Raw genomic sequence first — 22100 nt, forward strand, 5'->3', positions numbered from 1 at the left:
CCTCCTCCTCATTCTAGGAATCCACACAGAAAAGAAGGTCGCACTCTTCGGGATGAAGAAATATATAGCAGGTTTATTGACACATAAAAAACATGACAAGCCGGGGGAGTGACATACAGTGTGCAGGAAAGGCTGACAACGGCCGTTTCGCGCTGTTCAAGCACTTCAACGGGTCTAACAAAGGAAGGAAGTGACAGGTTCATATAGCAAACGCATCACACCAAGTCTCCTCCTTCCACAGCTGCTGTCTAAGTGACATAAATGAATTTAAAACAATACTGAGTTGCATCAAAAACATACAAAAAGCACCAATTCACATTACTACTCAAAAAGAGCAAAGAAACATGATTATCTAGAGAGATTAATAAACATTTTTTCATGAACAGAAAACTATTCGATTAAGAGAAGTTCCCATAGCGACATTCACAGGATACAATGCAATACTTGCAAATATGATATTGTAGTATATCTTATACTTCTATTCATTGTATATATATAAATATTTATTTTTTTTACCAAATTATATACATTATCCATCCAACATTATCGAACCATCCATCTATCCAGGAGGTATGCATGGATATTACCACATATACATATGAACCTGTATCGGAGAAAAAGAATATCTAGATTTCTATATAACAATTATGCAGGAAGGACACCAATGGAAATACCTGCAGAAAAAATCATATTGAAATTATACAAAATTCGGCGGTCCATGGACCACTGACTAAATCAGAATAAAGAAGAAAGAAGAAAAGAGTGGAAGATAAGGAAAAACAAAAAAAAGAAAAAAAAGGGGGGGAACGAAAATAACATGTTAACAGGACCCTGATCATATAACAATCAGTACAGTAAAACTCATATTTCTACAAAAAAGTCGCCATATCTATCCTATCATTAAATCCGGTAGGACCTGTTGCTTGTGCACTCATTATTAGTGTTGAGCATTCCGATACCGCAAATATCGGGTATCGGCCGATATTCGCAGCATCGGAATTCCGATACTGAGTTCCGATACTTTTAGCATATCGAATACCGGAATCGGAAGTTCCCATAATGCTATGAGCCAGTTTGATTTGATTCAGCCAATGACAATCCTCAGAAGTGTGGGCACATCCTGTTATGCATGTAGGCATGTTAAGTAATGGCATAGCTGTGATTGGCTGCTGAAATGATGTCATGATGCACTATAAAAGCCGCCGCCGCCATTTCGGGTTCACTCTGCTGTGAATTCAGTTAGGGACAGGCTGCTGTTCAAGACTGAGGGACAGTTAGAGATAGCGATTTTCCAAATCATATTGTGCTTTACCCAGGCTACATAATCAACCACTGTAGCTTTATTTTGCCTTGCAGCAGTGTTCACAGCTGCCTGCAAGGTCTGTGTGAGCGCAGCTCACGCTGTGTAGTGTGTCTTGCAGCCACGTCTGGTTGTAGGCCGCTCAGCGTGCGTCACTGCCTCATACATATTTTTCTTTTATTGCAGCTCATTTTTCATTCTCCTATTAGTGTGCAACCATCCGTATCCATATACGTTGGTTGCAAACACTATAGGAGTAGACAGCGGAGCCTTTTTGCAGCCTTTCAGTGCTAGTGCCCAGTTATCTGCACTGTTCATGGCTGTCTGAGAGGTCTCTGTGTGTGAGTGCAGCTCACGCTGTAGTGTGTCCTGCAGATATGTCTGGTTGTAGGCCGCTCAGCGTGCATCACTGCCTCATACATATTTTTCTTTTATTGCAGCTCATTTTTCATTCTCTTATTAGTGTGCATCCATCCGTATCCATCTACATTGTTTGGTTGCAAACACTATATAGGAGTAGATAGAGGAGCCTTTTTTCTGGCTTGTGCCCTTCAGCCGCAGCCAGATTAGTATTACCCTATTTTTTGGAGCCTCATCTTTTGCATTGTAGGTTACCTTCCTGCATTGTAATAGCTCCAAAAAGTTTGTGATACTATCGCTTTCAAATCGTTGGTCACATCCTTTTTGTTTTTTTGAAAAAAACAAATAAAATAAAGTTCACCAAACACTCCATTTGACAGTTGTGTAGGCCACATTAGCTCATATTAAAGTGTAGTCCACACACTTTATAAAATTATTGTTTCTTATACCAGTTAGCAGCTGTTCAGGAATAAACACACTAAGCCCCCCTTTGTACTTTTCTGCCTATCTTTATCAGTCTACCAAGATGAAGAAGGCAGGGAGTAAGGCACGTGGGCGTGGGCGTGGAGATTCAGCAGGGAGAGGATGTGGGGATTCTGCAGGGAGAGGATGTGGAGATTCTGTGCCTGCTGCGGGCACCAGTGAGTCTGCATCCCCCAGTTTTACCAGGCAACAGTCCTTTATGCGCAGCTTTGTAGGACCTCGCCGTACCCCACTGCTGCGGGAGGAACAAATTGAAGCCGTTGTCGGATGGATGGCAGCTAACGCAGTGACTTCAATGATTTCCACGTCCTCTTAGGGCCAGAGCACTGAAGAGCAACCATCTGTCTCTTCACCACCTGCCAAATTGCCCAGGCAGTCAGAGAGCCCTGTACAGGAGCCATCACAGTCTCTACTTCTGCTCTCTGAATCTGTTGGCTTGGAAAGAGGGGGCCAGCCAAGCAGCATTCAAGAATGTGAAGAAGAGGGAGTATGCAGTGATGCACAACTTCTTTGTCCCTCTGAATCTGAAGAGGCGGGTGGGCCAGTGCCTATGGTCAGCAGACCTCAGTATGCATCAGATGATGACAAGACTCAGGTGCCACTTTCTGGCACCTCAGCACCATCAGCTGGTTCTCGGCAGTACCTTTGGCCGAGGTGCCTCCTTCTCAGTATCCAAGTTCCAGCAATGTCTGCTGGTCCTTGGTAGTGCTTTGTAGCACAGGTACCTCCTGCTTAGTAACCGTGTTCCAGCACCTTCAACTGGTCCACGGTTGTGCCATTGGCTCTTGTTCTTTCTGCTGCCCCTCCAGGTTCCAGCACCGTCAGCTGGTCCCCGCTAGTTCCATTTGCTCTTGCAGCTTCTGCTACCCATCCGGGTTCCAGCACCGTCAGCCGGTTCTCGGCAGTGCCTTTGGCCTAGTGCCTCCTTCTCTGTATCCGAGTTCCAGCAACGTCTGCTGGTCCTTGGTAGTGCTTTGTAGCACAGGTACCTCCTGCTTAGTAACCATGTTCCAGCACCGTCAGCTGGTCCACGGTTGTGCCATTGGCTCTTGTTCCTTCAGCTGCCACTCTGGGTTCCAGCACCGTCAGCTGGTCTTCGCTAGTTCCATTTGCTCTTGTTCCTTCTGCTAACCATCCGGGTTCCAGTACCGTCAGCTGGTTCTCAGCAGTTCTTCTGCCTTCTTGTACCTTCTGCTACTTTTCCAAGTTCAAGCGTGTGGAAATGGTTTTTGGTTCTCACTCTGGATCTCCCTGACGATGATGACCCTGAAGACGACGACCCTGAAGACCACACCGAAGAAGACCAAAAAGATGACCCTGAAGAAGATGACCAAGAGGACAAAGAACATGAAGACAACCACCAAGATGCAGAACAACAAGAGACAGAAGACCAAGAAGCAGAAGAACAAAAAGCAGAAGAACCAAAAGCAGAAGAACATTAAGCATAAGACTAAAAATCAGAGCAAAAGATATTATCTAAATTATAAGCAGAAGAAGACTAAGCCATGTATGGGGGTGAGTCCGTTCCACCTCGTGGTGCCCCTGGAAAATGCCTGCTGCTGCAGGCCAAACTGAACGCGGACAAATCCTGTTGTAAATCTTTTGTGACAGGCAGAACGGAAGGTGTAATCTTCAAACTTTTATAGATAACAACTACAGGAATGCCTGTCACAAATAAGAATATGATGAAGAAGAAGAATAGGAAGAAGTTGAAGACGTAGAATATGAAGAATAATCGTTGAATAAGAAGAATATGAATAATGTACAAAAAAAGAATAATAGGAAGAAGGTGAAGAAGAAGATAAATAAGGTGAAGAAGAAGTTGATGAAAAAGATGCTGCTGCTGAGGATCATGAAGGAGAAAGTGTTGGAGAAGTAAAAAAGAAGGTGAAGAGCATGGAAGTAGTGAAACATACATATCTGACAAAATATAAAAAAGGTTAACATAGTTAATATCTTAGTAACTCCGAACGTCTTTAAAAAAAAAAAAATAATTCCTGCTGTTCCATTTGATTGGGCTAAACCTCTATGCCTTTAATATCTCCTCCACCTCCCCTAATACATTCTACATTATTCTTAGTTGTTTTTCTTCATGTAGAATTAACCTACAAGGAAAGAAAGGTTTTTTTTTAATTCCGATATTTCGGTCCGATTGACTTGAATGGGACTTCCGGGATCGGAATTGGCGATACCCGATACTTTTTGGATATCGGCCGATCCAATCCAATTTCTCAATATCGGATGGTATCGCTCAACACTACTCATTATCCACCTAGACTCTCGTCTTAATAGAATTTTATTCAAATCCCCTCCCTGCGGCGTTAACACTACTTTCTCAATGCCTGCAAAAGTGAGGATATTAGGATCATTTCCATGTACCTCCCAGACATGACTGATTAAACGTGGTACCCCTTTGCCCTCAAATACAGCCGAATGTGGCGAAAATTGGTGCTTTTTGTATGATTTTGTAGAAATCGGATAGTCACTAAACGTGATACATTGCTGAGTGAAGGGACCTCCAAAGGGAATTTTAAATGCGGGCACTGTGCATATTGTAAGTTCCACTGCACTGATCGTACTTTGCAGATAGGGGCAATTAAACACACGGTTTCTGATTTAATCACATGTAAGACTGATCATGTGGTTTATGTGATCTTTTGCACGTGTCGGTTTTTTATACAAGTAAAACCATACGCCCTTTGTATGTCCATTTTCGGGAACATTTTAAATCTATTCACACGGGCAAAGGGGTACCACGTTTAATCAGTCATGTCAGGGAGGTACATGGAAATGATCCTAATATCCTCACTTTTGCAGGCATTGAGAAAGTAGTGCTACTGCCGCAGGGAGGGGATTTGAATAAAATTCTATTACAACGAGAGTCTAGGTGGATAATGAGTGCACAAGCAACAGGTCCTTCCGGATTTAATGATAGGATAGATATGGCCACTTTTTTGTAGAAATATGAGTTTTACTGTACTGATTGTTATTTAGATCAGGTTCCTGTTAACATGTTATTTTCGGCTTGACATGTTTTTTATGTGTCAATAAACCTTCTATATATTTCTTCATCCCGAAGAGTGAGACCTTCTTTTCTGTGTGGATTCCTAGGATTGGCTATTTCCAAGTCCGGCACCCGGGATTTCCAGCATTTGGTCTTCTGCATGCCGCATGCCACAGGAAATTATACGGTAACAGCAGTGCCGTCCGCGTTTTTTTCCCTATTTACGATATACTTCTCCTCATTCTGTCTGTCTCTCAATCTTCTATCCACCCTGATGGCTAACTGCATTGCAGCCTCAAGTGTAGCAAGTGTAGGGTATGCAATGAGTAAGTCCTTAACTCTGTCATTCAAACCTGCTAAAAACTGACTTTTGAGTGCTGATTTCTGCAGACCATCGTCTGAACTGGGTACAATATCCCTCAGCGTCACCAGAACCCTGCTTCAGTCGTCTGAGTTTTGCCTCGGCTGTAGCGACCCGATCTGGATCATCATATATTAACCCCATAGCAGAAAAAAAGTTTCTCCTCACACCAAACAAGGGTCATCTGGATGCAATGAAAATGCCCAAACTTGCGGCTCCCCTCGCAATAAGGACATAATAATCCCCACCCGCTTTTTTTCAGCCCCTGAAGACCTGGTCTAAGCTGAAAATAAAGTAAACATGCATTTTTGAATGAAAAAAATTCCTGCCGTTTACCAGAAAAAACATTCAGGCAAACTCACCTTAGGCTCTTCAGGGCGGACCCGTCATGGTTTGAACAGGGTTCTTGCCCTGCACTCTCAGGGTTAAGTGTTCGTGGCCTCTTTCTGGATCTGGGAGGGGTATTTATACTCACTCTTTACCTGGGTTCTCTGTCAGCTATACTGTTGTTCTGGTGTGTCTGACCCCTGGTGTGCATGTATTCTGCGTTGCTTGTTTGCTTCCTGTGTATGACCCGGTCTGTTTCCTCACTCTGTACTCCGTCTCTCGTTTTGGTACTATTGTCTTTTCTGGTTCTGACCTCCTGACTTGGCTATCGGTGCTCCGTTACAGTTTGTCCTTATTGTACCGTCTATTGCCCGTTCTGGTTTTCTGATCTATTGCTACGTCCTGACTATCCATTCTGTCTAACCCTTTGGTACTGTATTGCTATCTCGTGCTTTGACCTGGCTTGATCTGGTTTCTGTCTATGCCCCTTGGTAACATTGTCCTGTAGTTACCTTTCTAGGAGTTTCCCTGCAGCTCCTAGCTCTGTGGAGCTTAGGTCATGCCCCCAGCAGTCTGAAGCACGCATCGTCTCCGCTGCTGCCCTGCTCCACAGGTATCTTTGAGCACTGTTTTTGTACTCAGGACACACGCACTGGCTCAGTGAGCAAGTGCAGTGCGGTGTTCCTGACAGGACCCCTGGGCAATTACTCACGTGCTGTAGTAAGCTGGAAACTTCCAACGTTAACTGTTGCAGGCGTTGAGCGAGATCTTGAACACTGTTCATATTGCAGAAATCCAGGAGGGTTTTTTTTTATTGTTTTTTTATACTTTCTCGGGCTGGACAAACTGTTATGGTACTGCAGCACAGGACTAGGGTAAGAGGGGGGGGAAACTGACCCTGCACTGCGAATAGGCTGATACCCTATGATGGAGTGGGTGACCCATTCCTTGTGAATAGACCCACCGATGATCCTAGATGAGTTTCAAGCGAAGACCTATAGATAGGGGGAAGGGGGTCCCTGAAAGATCTAAGGACTGGGTACAAAAACGGGTCACCTCCTAATAGACAACAAAGAGTAGGCTGCAGAAACAAAGCCTGACTTCAAGCGGATTAACACTGATGTCCAGCAAGGAATGGGAGTCAGGTGCAGGTTTAGGCTATGTGTGCACGGTGCGGATTCTGCTGCGGATCCGCAGCATTTCTGGCCCTGCGGGTCCGCAGCAGTTTCTGCTGTGTTGTACAGTACCATTGTTTCCAATGGTAAAACCAAAAACCCTGTGCATATGCTGCAGATTTTTCCGTGCGGATTTGCTGCGGGTTACAATCTGCAGCATGTCAATTGTTTGTGCCGAATCCGCTGCGGTTTCACATCTCCTCCTTTGTAGAGGTGTGAAACCGCAGGGCTAAACCACAGCCTAAACCGCAGGAATTTTTGACCTGCGGTTTTTCCAAAATCCGCACCACCAAAACTACGTATGCACATAGCCTAATAAAGGGTGATACAATCACCTGCCCCAACCAAACCCAGCACCAGGGGAAAAAGATCAGCAGCCAGAACACTACAAGAAAATGGCGGATAGTCACAAACAGAACAGATTCTTACAACATCCATAGGTCCAATAGTCTTAGAACAAGGCCAGCTCCTCACACCGTCTAACTTCCTAACAAAAGAAAAAAATTACGTTTCAAAAATGATGCAGCTGTAAAGTAGACATGTGGAAAATGTTATTTATTAGCTAAATTCTGTAACGTGTAACATAACTCTCAGGTTTAAGGGCATAAAAATTAAAAGTTTGAAAATTGCAATATTTTAAAAAAATTTTGGCCAAATTTCCGATATTTTGTCAAATAAATGCTAGACGTATCAAACAAACTTTACTATTATCATGAAGTACAATATGTCACAAAAAACTCTCAGAATCACTGGGATCCATTATGGCATTCCAGAATTATTACAACAAAGTGACACTGGTCAGATTTAAAAAATTTGGCCTGGTAATTAAGGTCAAACTTGGCTCTGTCACTAAGAAGTAAAGCAATGTTTTACCTCAAAGAAAGAATCAGCTGTGATCCCATGCTGTATACTCTGTATCATCTCCTTTGCTTCCTCCCCGGCTCAGGAGCTGTGGTATGATCAGACCATGTTCCAGCATGGTCATACACAGCCATTACAAATCTCAGCACAGGAACATTTTATTTAAGCACATCAAATTGTGGAAGTTATTTTTAGGCCGGAGTCACACTACAGTATAATACGGACGAGTGCTAGGCGATAAAAAAATCGCATAGCACTCATCCCAATGTTAACCTATGGGGCAGCTCCCATCAGCCATTTTTTCTCGCACGTTTTATACGTGCAAGAGAAATCGCAGCATTCTACGACTGTCAGCGTATCTCGGCTGAGAATCACCAATGCAAGACTATGGGTGCGAGCAAAAAACGGATTACACATGGACCATGCGTGTGACTTGCGAGAAATATGCAAGCATTGGCCAGGTGACAGGAAATTGCCTCAGCCATTATTCAGGAAGCTTTGGCATGCTAATTAGCCTGGGAAGTTCTGGAACAAGCCACTATCACGCCGCCACGGAGTACAGCAAGAAGCTACTGATTGTTCTGGTACAGGAGACCCCAGAACTTTGGGATGTACGTGATGCACATTATGCCGACCGTCTGCTCACAAAGATGCCTCATGGAAGCGTATCTGCCTGCAAATGTTTCCAAACCATGCAGAAAGTACACCTGAGGTGCAGCATGAAATGAGTAAGTACTATCCTAAATATCCAAACGAAAAGCATGGTTTTACATCAATCCACAAATGAACCTAACAGGATCCTACATGATGTTCTTCTTGCTATCCTGCATGTTTGCCATTTTACACTTGTGAATTAGCATGCCACAGTCGCACTATCCCCCAAGAAGTCAGGCTGCGGGCCAGAGAAGCTCTCCAAATAGTAATCAATGCCTGCACCTCACCCAATAACCCAACTCAGATCTTGTCTTACCTAGAAAGATGGCAACTTTCACGAGAAAACCGTCTACAAATGCCTGTGCCACCAGCGGATAACACAAGATCTGAAAGTGACCCCCCTCCCACACATAGTCCATCACCCCAAATACCTCAAGGCGTTATCCAACACAGGCCACAACATGCCCATTTTTATCCTCCTGCAGGACATCACCAGTAAGGCCACTTGACCATACCCAGTGGAGGAGAGTGGCCACTACATTCTAGGTTGTATCCTGCCAATACCCTTGATTATGTCCCTCATTACCAAAGTGCACAGTACCAGCATGTTCCACCCCAAGTACCTTCCATGCTCCATCATGCAGCCTCAGCCACCACTTAGTCTCATGGTCAATTAGGACAACAAAGTAGCAAAAGCACTCAGGCTGCTGGTCCTCCATCTCCTCCATCTACATATATTAATTTGTGATTTTTTTGGGCGGGTTGTTTTTTAGAATTTTTATTTTTGAGTTTGTATTATTACTATTTTCTTATGTCAAACTTGTTTGAGGGCCGCCAATACAGGTCATAAATGCCATATGACGGTAATATGGTATGTTTTGTAAAATAAATTATGCCAGTAAACTGCGGAAATTCAATGTGTGTGTTTTATTTTTTTCAACTATAGAGATGATGTTTGTAATTTATTTTTCTACTAGCTGAAGAGCCCTGCGTTGCCTGGGCATAGTAACCAACTGTGGTTAGTTGTAACAAATTATAATGATTATAATAAAAACATTTCACATCATATATTCAACACTACCGATTTGCAGCACAAATTAACGAAACGATTACCCAAGTATTGATAGTACTTTATTTTCAACTCATTCAAGAGCCTTTTGATAAACAACATGTTTGGTTTTTCCTTTCGGTGCAAAGATGAACAGATTTTTGGCAGTTCCAACTCTTGAACAGATCACGTAAAGTAGACCAGGAGAAAAGCATGGAGATTGTAAATTGATCCCTACTACTTAAATCGATCCCTACTACTTTCAAGGACTGTCCCTGAGCATTGTTAATGGACATTGCTAATAGCAGTTGAACTGGAAACTGGAGGCGTTTAAAATCAAAAAACAAATCAGATGGAATGAGTGGAATTCTTGGAATGAAAATGTCCTCTCCTTTGGCACATCCTGTTTCTGAGCTGTGTATCTAACCCTGTCCTGTGTGATAATGTCTGCTGAGCTCTGTACCTAATCCTCTCCTGTGTGATACTTTCTGCTGAGCTGTGTATCTAATCCTATCGTGTGTTACTGACTGCTCAGCCGTGTATCTAATCCTATCCTGTGTGATACTGACTGCTGAGCAGTGTATCTAACCCTATCCTGTGTGATACTGACTGCTGAGCCGTGTACCTAATCCTATCATGTGTGCTACTGACTGCTCAGCCGTGTATCTAATCCTATCCTGTGTGATACTGACAACTGAGCCGTGTATCTAATCCTATCCTGTGTGATACTGACTGCTGAGCCGTGTATCTAATCCTATCCTGTGTGATACTGACTGCTGAGCCGTGTATTTAATTCTATTCTGTGTGATACTGTCTGCTTTCCTGTGTATCTAATACTATTCTGTGTGATACTGTGTGCTGAGCTGTGTATCTATTCCTATCCTGTGTGATACTGTCTGCTGAGCCGTGTATCTATTCCTATCCTGTGTGATACTGACTGCTGAGCTGTGTATCTAATCCTATCCTGTGTGATACTGACTGCTGAGCTGTGTATCTAATCCTATCCTGTGTGATACTGACTGCTGAGCCATGTGTCTAATCCTCTCCTGTGTGATACTGACTGCTGAGCTGTGTATCTAATTCTATCCTGTGTGATACTGACTGCTGAGCCGTGTATCTAATCCTATCCTGTGTGATACTGGGCCCCCCCTGCAGTCTGTGTCAGAGTGTGGTCTGTGTTGGCATGGTAATAAATTGTGTTATTTCCAGCTTTACAGAAGGATGATAACACCATAGAAATGATAAGAATAATAGGTGTCACGTGCCCCGTCCTGAGTGACACGGCCAGCAGGCCGGTAACTAATACAACAGGACGCGGCACGTGTAATTGTCCTATGTGACGCGGCCCGCAGGCCGGTAACTAATACAATAAGACAAGGGAATAGGGAAAACTTGGGTAACAATAACAATGGTGGCCCTGCGATAGGGAACGGGGACGTGGAGACCTCCTGCACTCCCCTGAGTCAGTGTCTCTACACTCCTAACGTTCCCTAGGCCGGTTCCGCACCGGGCGCCGATCAGGAACCTAAAAACCCTGACTCACCCTGCACCTAAACCCTCACTAGGGAATTGGTCGGTGCGGAAATTAATCCCACCACTGCACTAAACACACATAAGGAAAAGTGACAAACAGGGTAAGTAACACCACTTAGCTTTGCTCTGTTGCTTACGCTCCCAGCAACAGAGCCCACCACCTGCGTGCATCTTTTCCTCCACCATGTCCAACATCTGGGTGCACTGTCCAGCAACGGAGTCCAGCACCTGAGTGCAGCTGCCCAGCGACAGAGTCCAGCATCTGAGTGCAGCTTCCAGCAAAAGAGTCCAGCAACTGAGTGCAGCTCTACACCATAGCTGCCACTCCACCAAGTTTTGCAAGAAATCTTCAATGGCACCAATAGCTGCCACTCCACCATGCTTTACACGAACTCCTCGCTGACACACATAGCTGCCACTCCAGGACTCTGACTGAGTTGTCCTGGACTCTTCTCTGCACCATAGTGCAGCCTTGTAGCAAACAGAGTCCACCACCTGCGTGCAGCTGTCCAGAAACAGAGTCCAGCAAATGAGTCCAGCTTTTCTGCCAAAGAGTCCAACATTTTGAGTCCAGCTTTCAGCCACCGAGTCCAGCATCCTGAGTGCAGCTCTACACCATAGCTGCCACTCCACCAAGCAATGCCAGCCCTCCTTGCAGACACCATAGCTGACACTCCACCAATCCATGCTAGCCCTCCTTGCAGACACCATAGCTGCTACTCAAGCACTCTGACAGGGCTGCCCGTGACTCTCCTTCAGCTCCATTCTTTACCCAGGCTTGCTTGCAAATGAGGAACTATCACCAACAGTGATTAACACACCTGATACTCTTTTATAGAGCAATCACACCTGTTACATAATCACGTGCACAAACTAAGGTAATCAGAGTGCAATGATCCTAATGGCCACTGGGGGCAAAACCACCTTTGGCACACAGCCAAAGGAAAAAAAAAAAGGTTACTTTGTGCATTTAATCTGTCAGATCCAACCTGGATCATGACAATAGGCCTCAGTTACCACAACTGTCTGCACTGTTACTGATAGCAACCAATTACAGCTCATTTTTCATCTTTTAAACAGCTCTGGGACAGTGTGGTGAGTTTTGAGTGGCGACTTTTGTGTTTCGACTTTTATGTGGCGAGGTTGGTGTATGTGTGGTGAAATGTGTGCTGAGGGTGGTAGATGTGTTGAAGCACGTGGTAGTGTGTGGCGCATTTTGTGTGTCTGTTCATATCCCCATGTGTGGTGAGTATCCCATGTCAGGGCCCCACCTTAGCAACTGTTCAGTATATACTCTTTGGCGCCATCTCTCTCATTCTTTAAGTCCCCATTGTTCACATCTGGCAGCTGTCAATTTGCCTCCAACACTTATCCTTTCACTTTTTCTCCATTATGTAGATAGGGGAAAAATTGTTTGGTGAATTGGAACGCGCAGGGTTAAAATTTTGCCTGACAACATAGCCTATGACGCTCTCGGGGTCCATATGTGTGACTGTGCAAAATTTTATGGCTGTAGCTACGACGGTGCAAATGCCAATCCCAGACATACACACATACATACATACACTTTTTCCCCATTATGTACCTAGGGGCAAAAATTTTTGGTGAAATGGAACGAGCAGCACGGTGGCTCAGTGGTTAGAGCTGCAGCCTTGCAGCACTGGAGTCCTGGGCTCGAATCTCACCAAGGACAACATCTGCAAGGAGTTTGTATGTTCTCCCTGTGCTTGCGTGGGTTTCCTTTGGGTACTCTGGTTTCCTCCCACATTCCAAAAACATACTGATAGGGAATTTAGATTGTGAGCCCCATCGGGGACAGTGATGATAATGTGTGCAAAACTGTAAAGCGATGCAGAATATGTTAGCACTATATAAAAATAAAGATTATTATTAACGCACGGGGTTAAAATTTCGCCTCACAACATAGCCTATGACACTCTCGGGGTCCAGACGTGTGACTGTGCAAAATTTTGTGGCTGCAACGGTGCGGATGCCAATCCCGGACATACAAACATACACACACACATTGAGCTTTATATATTAGATACATATGTTTTAGCCAAAAAAATGGGCAAATGAACATCATTTTCTTGATCACACACACACAATAAAAAATCATAACATAGACACTGCATTCTCTTGCCAAGGAGTATATCTCTCCGGGGAAACAAAATAATTAGTGAAGACATCCCGCACTTTAAGTCAAGATGGTGGACGACGTGGTTGATGTCCATGTGGAGTAGGCCAGACATTATTTGCAACTTCCACATCAGAAGCATCATTTGCAAGACAGTCATGTATTCTGGTAAAGTTGTGAAGTACCACACATGCTTTTATAACCTGATTTACATTTTCTTCACTTAGTTGAATTGCAGACTGCAGGGCCCTCCATTTGGCACTGAGAATGCCAAAGGCACATTGGACAAGGCGGCGTGCATGGAATAGGCGGAAATTAAATATTCTGCGCCGTTGGTCCAGGGTTCGCCGTGGATAGGGCCTCATGAGGTTCCTGGTTAGCTGAAAAGCCTCATCACCAACCATCACACAAGTCATCACACAATGAACTCAAGGTGTAGGGCCACATAGGACAGCCCAGTGGATGAAGAGCTAGAGGAAAACAGAAAAGGAAAAAAAAGGAAGTGAAATTAGTGTTTTACAAAATACCAATATCAAAAACAGACACAACATAAAGGTTTGCAACATAACATAAAGTCAGTAGAAGCCGCTCCTCTGCCAAAATAGACTTGTGCATAACAGTGTCCTTGTACATGATCCCAGGGCGCACAGTCTTGGGAAGAATATAAAATGTGGCCAGGCTTATCCGACAATATTGGTAGAACTTGTCAGGATGTCTGCGTAGTGAAGCATACAGATGGTGAAAATGGCCTTTTGTCACCCATCGCCTCATTCTTCTAAGGGTCTAGCCAGGAGACAGTTTTGGAGGATGAGGAGGAACAGCCATGTTCACAGCGGAGTGGCTCTCAGTTCAGCTCATGGGAATCACTGGACCATGGCTGAAGGGAGAGTGAGGACCCAGATGACACACTTCCCACCAAGGACAACTTGACATTTGCCTCTGGGCATCCTGGCACACATGAGGCAATATGTGCTATAGTGCCTGCGCAAAGACATCCACGTTGACTGTATTGTCACAAATACAAATTACAGGGAGCCACCCTACTGGATCTCTGGTACAAGGACATTGTACCATCATTGCTTCTGTCACTGGAGTGGGATAGAAAAATGTATCAATACAAGAACTACAGGAAACTGTTAATAGCTTTCCCACCTGACAGCAGTGACTCAGTGGAACAGCATGGCAGGGCGTAGGATTAAGTCATCAACACAGTTATGGCACTGCCACCACTTCGAAAGACAGGGTTAGCATGGCTGCAACTTGGCAAAACTTTATGAGCACACTGCAACATCTGGCACCACCATCTGATACTCCCAGTATCAGCAGGAGGCAGCATTTCCTCAACATAGTGGAAGAATACATGTCCACACAGATCCACGTACTAACAGATGAGTCTGCCCCATTAAACTATTGGGTGTCCAAATTGGACACATGGTCAGAACTTCCCCTGTATGCCTTGGAGGTGCTGGCCTGCCCTGCATCAAGTGTCATGTCAGTGCATGCCATTAGCACTGCAGGTGGTGTCAACACAGGCGCATCCACCTGTCCACAGATCACACAGGACTTCTCCAGACCTTTGGCTGACTAGACAATTATACCAGCTGCACCCAGCCATAGTTAACATACTAATTAACATTTATTTCAATTTGTTGCTTCCCAAAATTTAAGCAAAAAAACTGTGTTCGCCCCTCTCCCTCCTGGTACTAATTCATTATTTTTGTTTACTTTTTTATTTCTCTGTTAAAGTAATTTGTTTAAAATGGATGAGGGAGGGATGGATGAATAAGGGAGGGATGACTGAGGGATGAAGGGAAGGAGGATTGATTGATTGATTGATTGATTGATTGATGAGGGAGGGATGGACATTTTTGATATCCAGCCAAGGGAAAGCAGACAGTTTGGTGCTTCAGCCCTCAGCTGTCTGCTTTTCCTTAGCAGGTTATGAAAAATAAGGGGGAGCCAAAACATTTTTAGTTATTTATTACTATTATAAATAATTAAATGTAAAAAAGTGGGTTTCCCCCTATTTTCAATAACCAGCCAATAAGAAGACAGATCTTGATTTTTTTTTCTATATGAAGAACTCAATGATGGCATCATGAATCATTATATCACACATGAAGAGTCAATAATTCTATAAAGATTGCATTTTTTTTAAATTTAGGGTGCGAAAGGAATCATTGGACAACCTGGCAACCCAGGACTATCAGGATCACAGGTACTGTAAAAACAATATTATAGGCTTTAAGTTATTGTTTTTCAATTTTGGACACATAGTGCTACATAAAGACATGTTGTCAATACATTTTTTCTTTAATTTTATTTTTAAAAATTAAATAATAGTGCATTATTTCTTCATAGAGGCAGCATAGATTAATAAGTAAATTCTAATTATCTTTAATGTTAAAGACAATATTCAAGATCAACTTAGTGTATATAACTATTCATGACAATGTGTATTTGCCAACTACTATGAACAATTTCTCATCTAATGTAGTTGTCTTTTCTTAAGTGGAATGGGATATCAGTAAATTATCTATTGTTTAAATCAAGTTTTTGTGTTCACATTCTTTTTCCTTATCACAATATTTATTAAAAAACAAAACTAAAATCTTGCAATTTTCATACTGGATACTGTGGCTATTTTAGACTCACTTTTCTTGTCCTCTCAGCGAGAGTTCATAGCACTTTCCTTATCATCAGAGGCAGGATTGCAATGACTGATAACTAGTGATGAGCAAATTTGTTCAGAAAACGATAGCCAAACATAAATTCGGCACGAATATGGCACATTCGGATTCGTGATTGAAAATACAAGCAAAATTTTACAAAATAGTAAAAAATGGTAACATTTGGTAAAAAGAGCAGGAAAATATTTGCGTTGCCACAAAAGTATTTTCAGCACTTTAATAACGGTAATGGTGGTGTATCATTAGCATTTGGCATGTGTTTGATGAGGGGAGGGGGTTTGCAGAGCTCAGAGGCGCGGCTTTCTTGTAAACAGTCGTTTTTTTTTCTTCCTAACTTTATGTGTGCACATTGCATCTAACCAATCAGGGAGCAGGAAACACCCACAATATCCTGACACAATGGCTTGCGTCATTGACTGCTGAAATCACATGTCCCTCTCCATATAAATAGCGGATATCTTAATTTAGCGCCATTTTCAATATACTGTATATACTCGCATATAAGCCGAGATTTTCAGCCCATTTTTTGGGGCTGAAAGTCCCCCTCTTGGCTTATATGCGAGTCATATACCGGGGGGTCGGTGGGGGAGGGGGGCGCTGGTGGCAGAGACCATACTCACCCCCCTGGCACGTCTCTGCACCCCTTGCTTCCCCCATGGTCTCGGCGCCCCAGCTGTTCCTGCTTTCTGCGGTCGCGCGGTACCGCTCATTAAAGTCATGAATATGCGCATATTTAATGAGCGGTACCACGTGACTGCTGAATGCAGGAACAGCTGGGGCACCGAGACTATGGAGGAAGCAGGGGCTGAAGAGACCGTGTGCCAGGAGGGGGTGAGTATGACGGGGAGGACGGGGAGCAGAGCAATATTTACCGATCCCCTCTCCATCACTGTCTCCAGGTCCTCTGGCTGTGACATTCAGGTCAGAGGGTGCGATGACGTAGTCAGTGCGCGCCCTCTGCTGAACGTTACTGCAGAGGACCCGGGAGACAGTGATGGAGAGGTGATTGGTAAATATAGCCAGAGCCAGCGGCGACACCGGCAACTGGCCCCCAGCGACAGAGAGGCCAGTATGTGTTGTTTTTTTTTATAGCAGCAGCGGCAGCAGCATATGCAGGTTATTTATATATGGAGCATCTTGGGCCAACATTAACCCTTGTGCAGCAATATATGGGAGGTATTTATGTATGGAGCATCTTCTTGGCCACCATTAATCCTTGTGCAGCATATTATGGGGTATATATATATATATATATATATATATATATATATATATGGAGCATCTTGGGCCACCATTAACCCTTGTGCAGCAATATATGGGGGGTATTTATGTATGGAGCATCTTCTTGACCACCATTAACCCTTGTGCAGCATATTATGGGGGGTATTTATGTATGGAACATCTTCTTGGCCACCATTAACCCTTGTGCAGCAGCGGCAGCAGCATATGCAGGTTATTTATATATGGAGCATCTTGGGCCAACATTAACCCTTGTGCAGCAATATATGGGGGGTATTTATCTTTGGAGCATCTTCTTGGGCCACCGTTAACCCTTGTGCAGCATTGTATGGGGGGATTTTATCTATGGAGCATCTTTTTGGACCACCATTAACCCTTGTGCAGTACCACCCTCGGCTTATATACAGTATGAGTCAATAAGTTTTCCCAGTTTTTTGTGGCAAAATTAGGGGGGTTGGCTTATACACGGGTCGGCTTATACACGAGTATATACGGTATGCTGCTGGAGAATAATAGCGCAATAAGGTCTTATCCAGGATAAAATTATTATTATGATCAAATTATGCTCACCAATTTGAGCCAAAAGACAAGCTTGTAGAGATATCCGCTGCTGCAGATCCACCGGTCCACTCGTGACCAACCAGAGATAAAAAAAGGGGTAAATGTGGATTTAATCGGCGCTGCTGAATAATTCAGGATCCAGACCATTTAGCCACTAATCGCCTAGCTAACTAGCGAAAATCTTGCTGCTAACAGTGCCAGCGTCAGGAGAAGCCTCTCTGTTACAGTGTCATACAGTAGGGTATCTCACTTTCAAATAGCTTGCAGCATCTGTGTTATAGAGGCCTGATCCAGAGGCTACAAAAATTTCGACTGTTCCTAGTCTCATACAGTAGGGGACCTGACTTTCAAATAACTCAAAAATTAGTCCCAAAACAAAATGAAACAGTGGCACTTCAAAAATTATGAATGCACAGTTGGGTTCTGATATAATTAAACATCAGACCCAATGAAGAGATCCACAAGAAAATATATATTAAAAAACTAATTTTTATTAATATATATGTTAAAAAAAACCTATTTTTTTAAAATAATTTTTTGTTTAGGCACAGAACACATTCACCAAAAAACTACCAGAAGGGGGCACCAACAAAACACCCTGTCTAAAATATATCAGATCCAAATACAATATAGCTTCATTAAATGCACATAAGATATAGTATAATAACCGTGTCACATGTTATATAGACAAAAAACGTTTATAACAAGCTGGCTAATGGTACTAATAATTTAGATATAAGCATTTCTCAAAAGAGATTTATATATTTACATCAGATGTAGTGAAACCGCAAGGTTTAAATGCCCACAATAACTATAGAAAATACAATAATATATCTTAGAATTAACAGAATATACAAAAGAGGTTATAGCAGATTAACTAATGCCATTAGTGATATAGGTACTACAGTTACTCAAAAGAGATTAATGCATCCTGGTATTCTGTACATAAAACCTATAACCCCCGTTTAATGCAATGAAACCCAAAGGTATATACCTGGAAACAGGTGGCCCGTGATCCAGAAGGGTGAATAGAGAGTGCCTCTTCGCCCTGACACGCGTTTCGCCCGCAGCTTCTTCTGGGGGCAGCTTCAAGTTGCCTCTCCTCCTCTTCCTCCATCTCTTCATTACACCCAGTACAGTGCACAGAGTTGGCACCCAAATTCTCCTTGCTTCCCCCTGCATCCCAACTCTCTAACCGTACTACTGACTGTACGGAACCACAGATGGATGAATCAAGAGCTGTTCACAGATTCTATGCCATGGTCATCAAAAGTGAACACAAAAGCTTTACAGAGTCAAGAGGAGAAAATCTGCACCAATGGTCAATTTTTTTTTAGCTTGGATCAGGAGCAGGACGAAGTAGGGTCCGAACCGCATACTGAACCTCGTCGTCAGACTTTAGCCCCTGGGAGGAAGTGATTCTGATAAGACTCAGATATCTGAGGCTCATGTGGACTGTACTGTGCTGCCAGGGCAGGAAGAGGAGGAGGGTGACTCTAAGGGTGAGGAATGTAATAACACAGAGAATGATGATGACGTGTTAGATTTCAGTTGGCGTGAACATAGAGGCACACAGTTGAGTAGGTCATCTGAGGAAGACGAGGAGGTTATGTTGCACCGTACATCACAGACTCGTAGTGATGCAGCCACGATGGGCAATGCATCCTCAGCCACAACTGTGACCAGCAGCATCCATGGGTCTGCAGCTCGTAGGGGTGACAAGGGTTGCTTAGCCTGGGCCTTTTTTGTCACTGCAAAGGATGAGCCAACTCACATAATCTGCCAACTTTGTAAAAAAAAGTCAAGGTAAAAAGTGCAGTAATTTGACTACTACATGTATGAACCTTCACATGGGCAATCAACATGCTTTACTGTGGGAATCCCACTGCGCAAAAACTAGCGGACCTCAACAACCATCAGCCGCCCTAGCAATCGCATCTGCTGCTTCTTCCTCCTACTCTGTTATCGTGCCAAATATTGAGGCGCAGGTCTTCGACCGCAGAACCTCGGGTTGTTTACTGGCTCCAGTTATGCTGATTCAGAGGCTGACATCAGCTGTAACAGAAGTGGACCTGCCTGCTGTTTTTGACCAATCTCAGAGAATGAGGACACCATAATTTTATGGATCCACCATAACATCTCTACCTGCACCTCTCTCACGGTCCAGCAGTTTGTCCGGTTCACTGTACTCTGCCCTCTCTCAGCACTGCAGCCAGCCCACGGTTCCACAATTGTGGTCACGTAAAAGATTTTTTCCTCCTATGCATGATAAAGCTAAGAGGTTGAACTCCACTATCTCCAATCTGTTGACCACGGTAATGCTGCCCTACCTCCTGTTAGATATAGATGTTTCCAAAAACTGATGGCCTTCAAAGTCCCCCCAGTACCAATTGCCCAGTCGCCATTAGTTTTCTAAGAAAGCTGTGCCTGTGCTACACCAGCATGTTGTAGACATTACCCGTTCTTTGACTAAATATCTGTCTGCCGTAGTGCATTTCACCACAGACACTTGGGCGAGTAAGCACGGCCAAGGGTGTTACATCACCTTTTATCTCTAACCTCCTCGTTTGGCCTTTCGCAGCTTACTAATTCTCCAACGCATGAAGACGGAAACTCCCTCGACTTGGTCTTCTCTCGGCTTTGTGCAGTGGATGATTTTGCAAACTCCCCTCTCCCGCTCTCTGACCACAATCTTCTTTCATTCTCTATAAAGAACTGCCAGGCTGCTCAGGTCACCCCCACTGTCCAGACTTATAGAAACACACAGGCCATTAACACCCAGAAACTTCTGAAGAACTTGCAGTCTTCATTGGCCCCTATCTCCTCCCTCTCATGTCCTGATTCTGCATTGAAGCATTACAATGAAACACTTCAAACTGCCCTGGATGAATTTGCACCCCCTATAAATAGAACACCACAACGCAGACGGCGACAACCCTGGCACACGGTGCAAACACGTTTCCTGCAGCGGTGCTCCAGGTGCGCCGAACGTCTGTGGAGAAAATCCAATCTACACGAAGATTTCATCCATTTTAAGTTTATGCTTAGAACATACAACACTGCCCTTCACCTCTCCAAACAAACCTATTTCAACACCCTCATCATCTCACTGTCCAATAACCCGAAACGTCTCTTTGACACTTTTCATTCTCTACTCAATCCAAGAGTACAGGCCCCAACCACTGAGCTCCGAGCTGACGATCTGGCCAATTACTTCAAAGAAAAAATTGACCAGATCCGACAGGAAATTATCTCCAAATCCCCTCATACCATGCACTGTCCTCCCTCCCCCACTGCATCTAACTCACTCTCTGATTTTGAACCAGTCACAGAAGAAGAAGTAAGCAGGCTCCTTGCATCTTCTCGCCCAACTACTTGCACCAGTGACCCATTTCCGTCACATCTCCTCCAGTCCCTTTCCCCTGCTGTCACCCCTCACCTAACTAAAATATTTAACCTCTCTCTCTCTTCTGGTATTTTTCCCTCCTCATTTAAACATGCCATCATACATCCACTACTTAAAAAACCATCCCTCGACCAAAACTGTGCCGCTAACTATAGACCTGTCTCTAATCTTCCCTTCATCTCTAAACTCCTGGAACGCCTGGTCCACTCCCGTCTTATCCGCTATCTCTCAGAAAACTCTGTTCTCGACCCTCTCCAATCCGGTTTCCGCTCTTTACACTCCACTGAAACTGCCCTCACTAAAGTCTCTAATGATCTGCTAACAGCTAAATCAAATGGTCATTACTCCATGCTAATTCTCTTGGATCTCTCTGCAGCATTCGACACTGTGGATCATCAGCTCCTCCTCACTATGCTCCGTTCCATTGGCCTCAAGGACACCGTTCTCTCCTGGTTCTCCTCCTATCTCTCCGACCGCTCCTTTACTGTTTCTTTTGCCGGTTCCTCCTCCTCTCACCTTCCTCTTACTGTTGGGGTTCCTCAAGGATCGGTTCTAGGCCCCCTCCTCTTCTCCTTGTACACTGCCCCTATTGGTCAAACAATCAGTAGATTTGGTTTCCAGTACCATCTCTATGCTGATGACACCCAATTATATGCTTCTTCTCCTGACATCACGCCAGCCTTTCTAGAAAACACTGGCGATTGTCTAAACGCTGTGTCTAATATCATGTCCTCACTATATCTGAAACTGAACCTATCAAAGACTGAACTCCTTGTGTTTCCTCCCGCTACTAATGTACCTACACCCGACATTGCCATTTCCGTCTGTGGTTCCACTATTACTCCCCAGCAACATGCCCGCTGTCTTGGGGTCATACTTGATTCCGAGCTTTCCTTTGCCCCCCACATTCGATCACTGGCTCGCTCTTGTCATCTGCACCTCAAAAACATTTCTAGAATTC

The 22100-nt window shown here is 44.0% G+C and overlaps 1 protein-coding gene across 1 annotated transcript in view; it reads left to right on the forward strand.

The window, feature by feature from the left end:
* LOC141099719 (uncharacterized) overlaps positions 1-22100 on the forward strand; it is a 772310-nt gene that overhangs the window by 127537 nt on the left and 622673 nt on the right. The window contains exon 5 of the mRNA XM_073587712.1: positions 15408-15461. Within this exon, the coding sequence (XP_073443813.1) occupies positions 15408-15461 (54 nt within the window). The remainder of the gene's footprint in view (positions 1-15407; positions 15462-22100) is intronic.

Source organism: Dendrobates tinctorius, unplaced genomic scaffold, assembly GCF_039654945.1.
Source record: "Dendrobates tinctorius isolate UK_male_01 unplaced genomic scaffold, ASM3965494v1 ptg000102l, whole genome shotgun sequence".
NCBI lineage: Eukaryota > Metazoa > Chordata > Amphibia > Anura > Dendrobatidae > Dendrobates > Dendrobates tinctorius.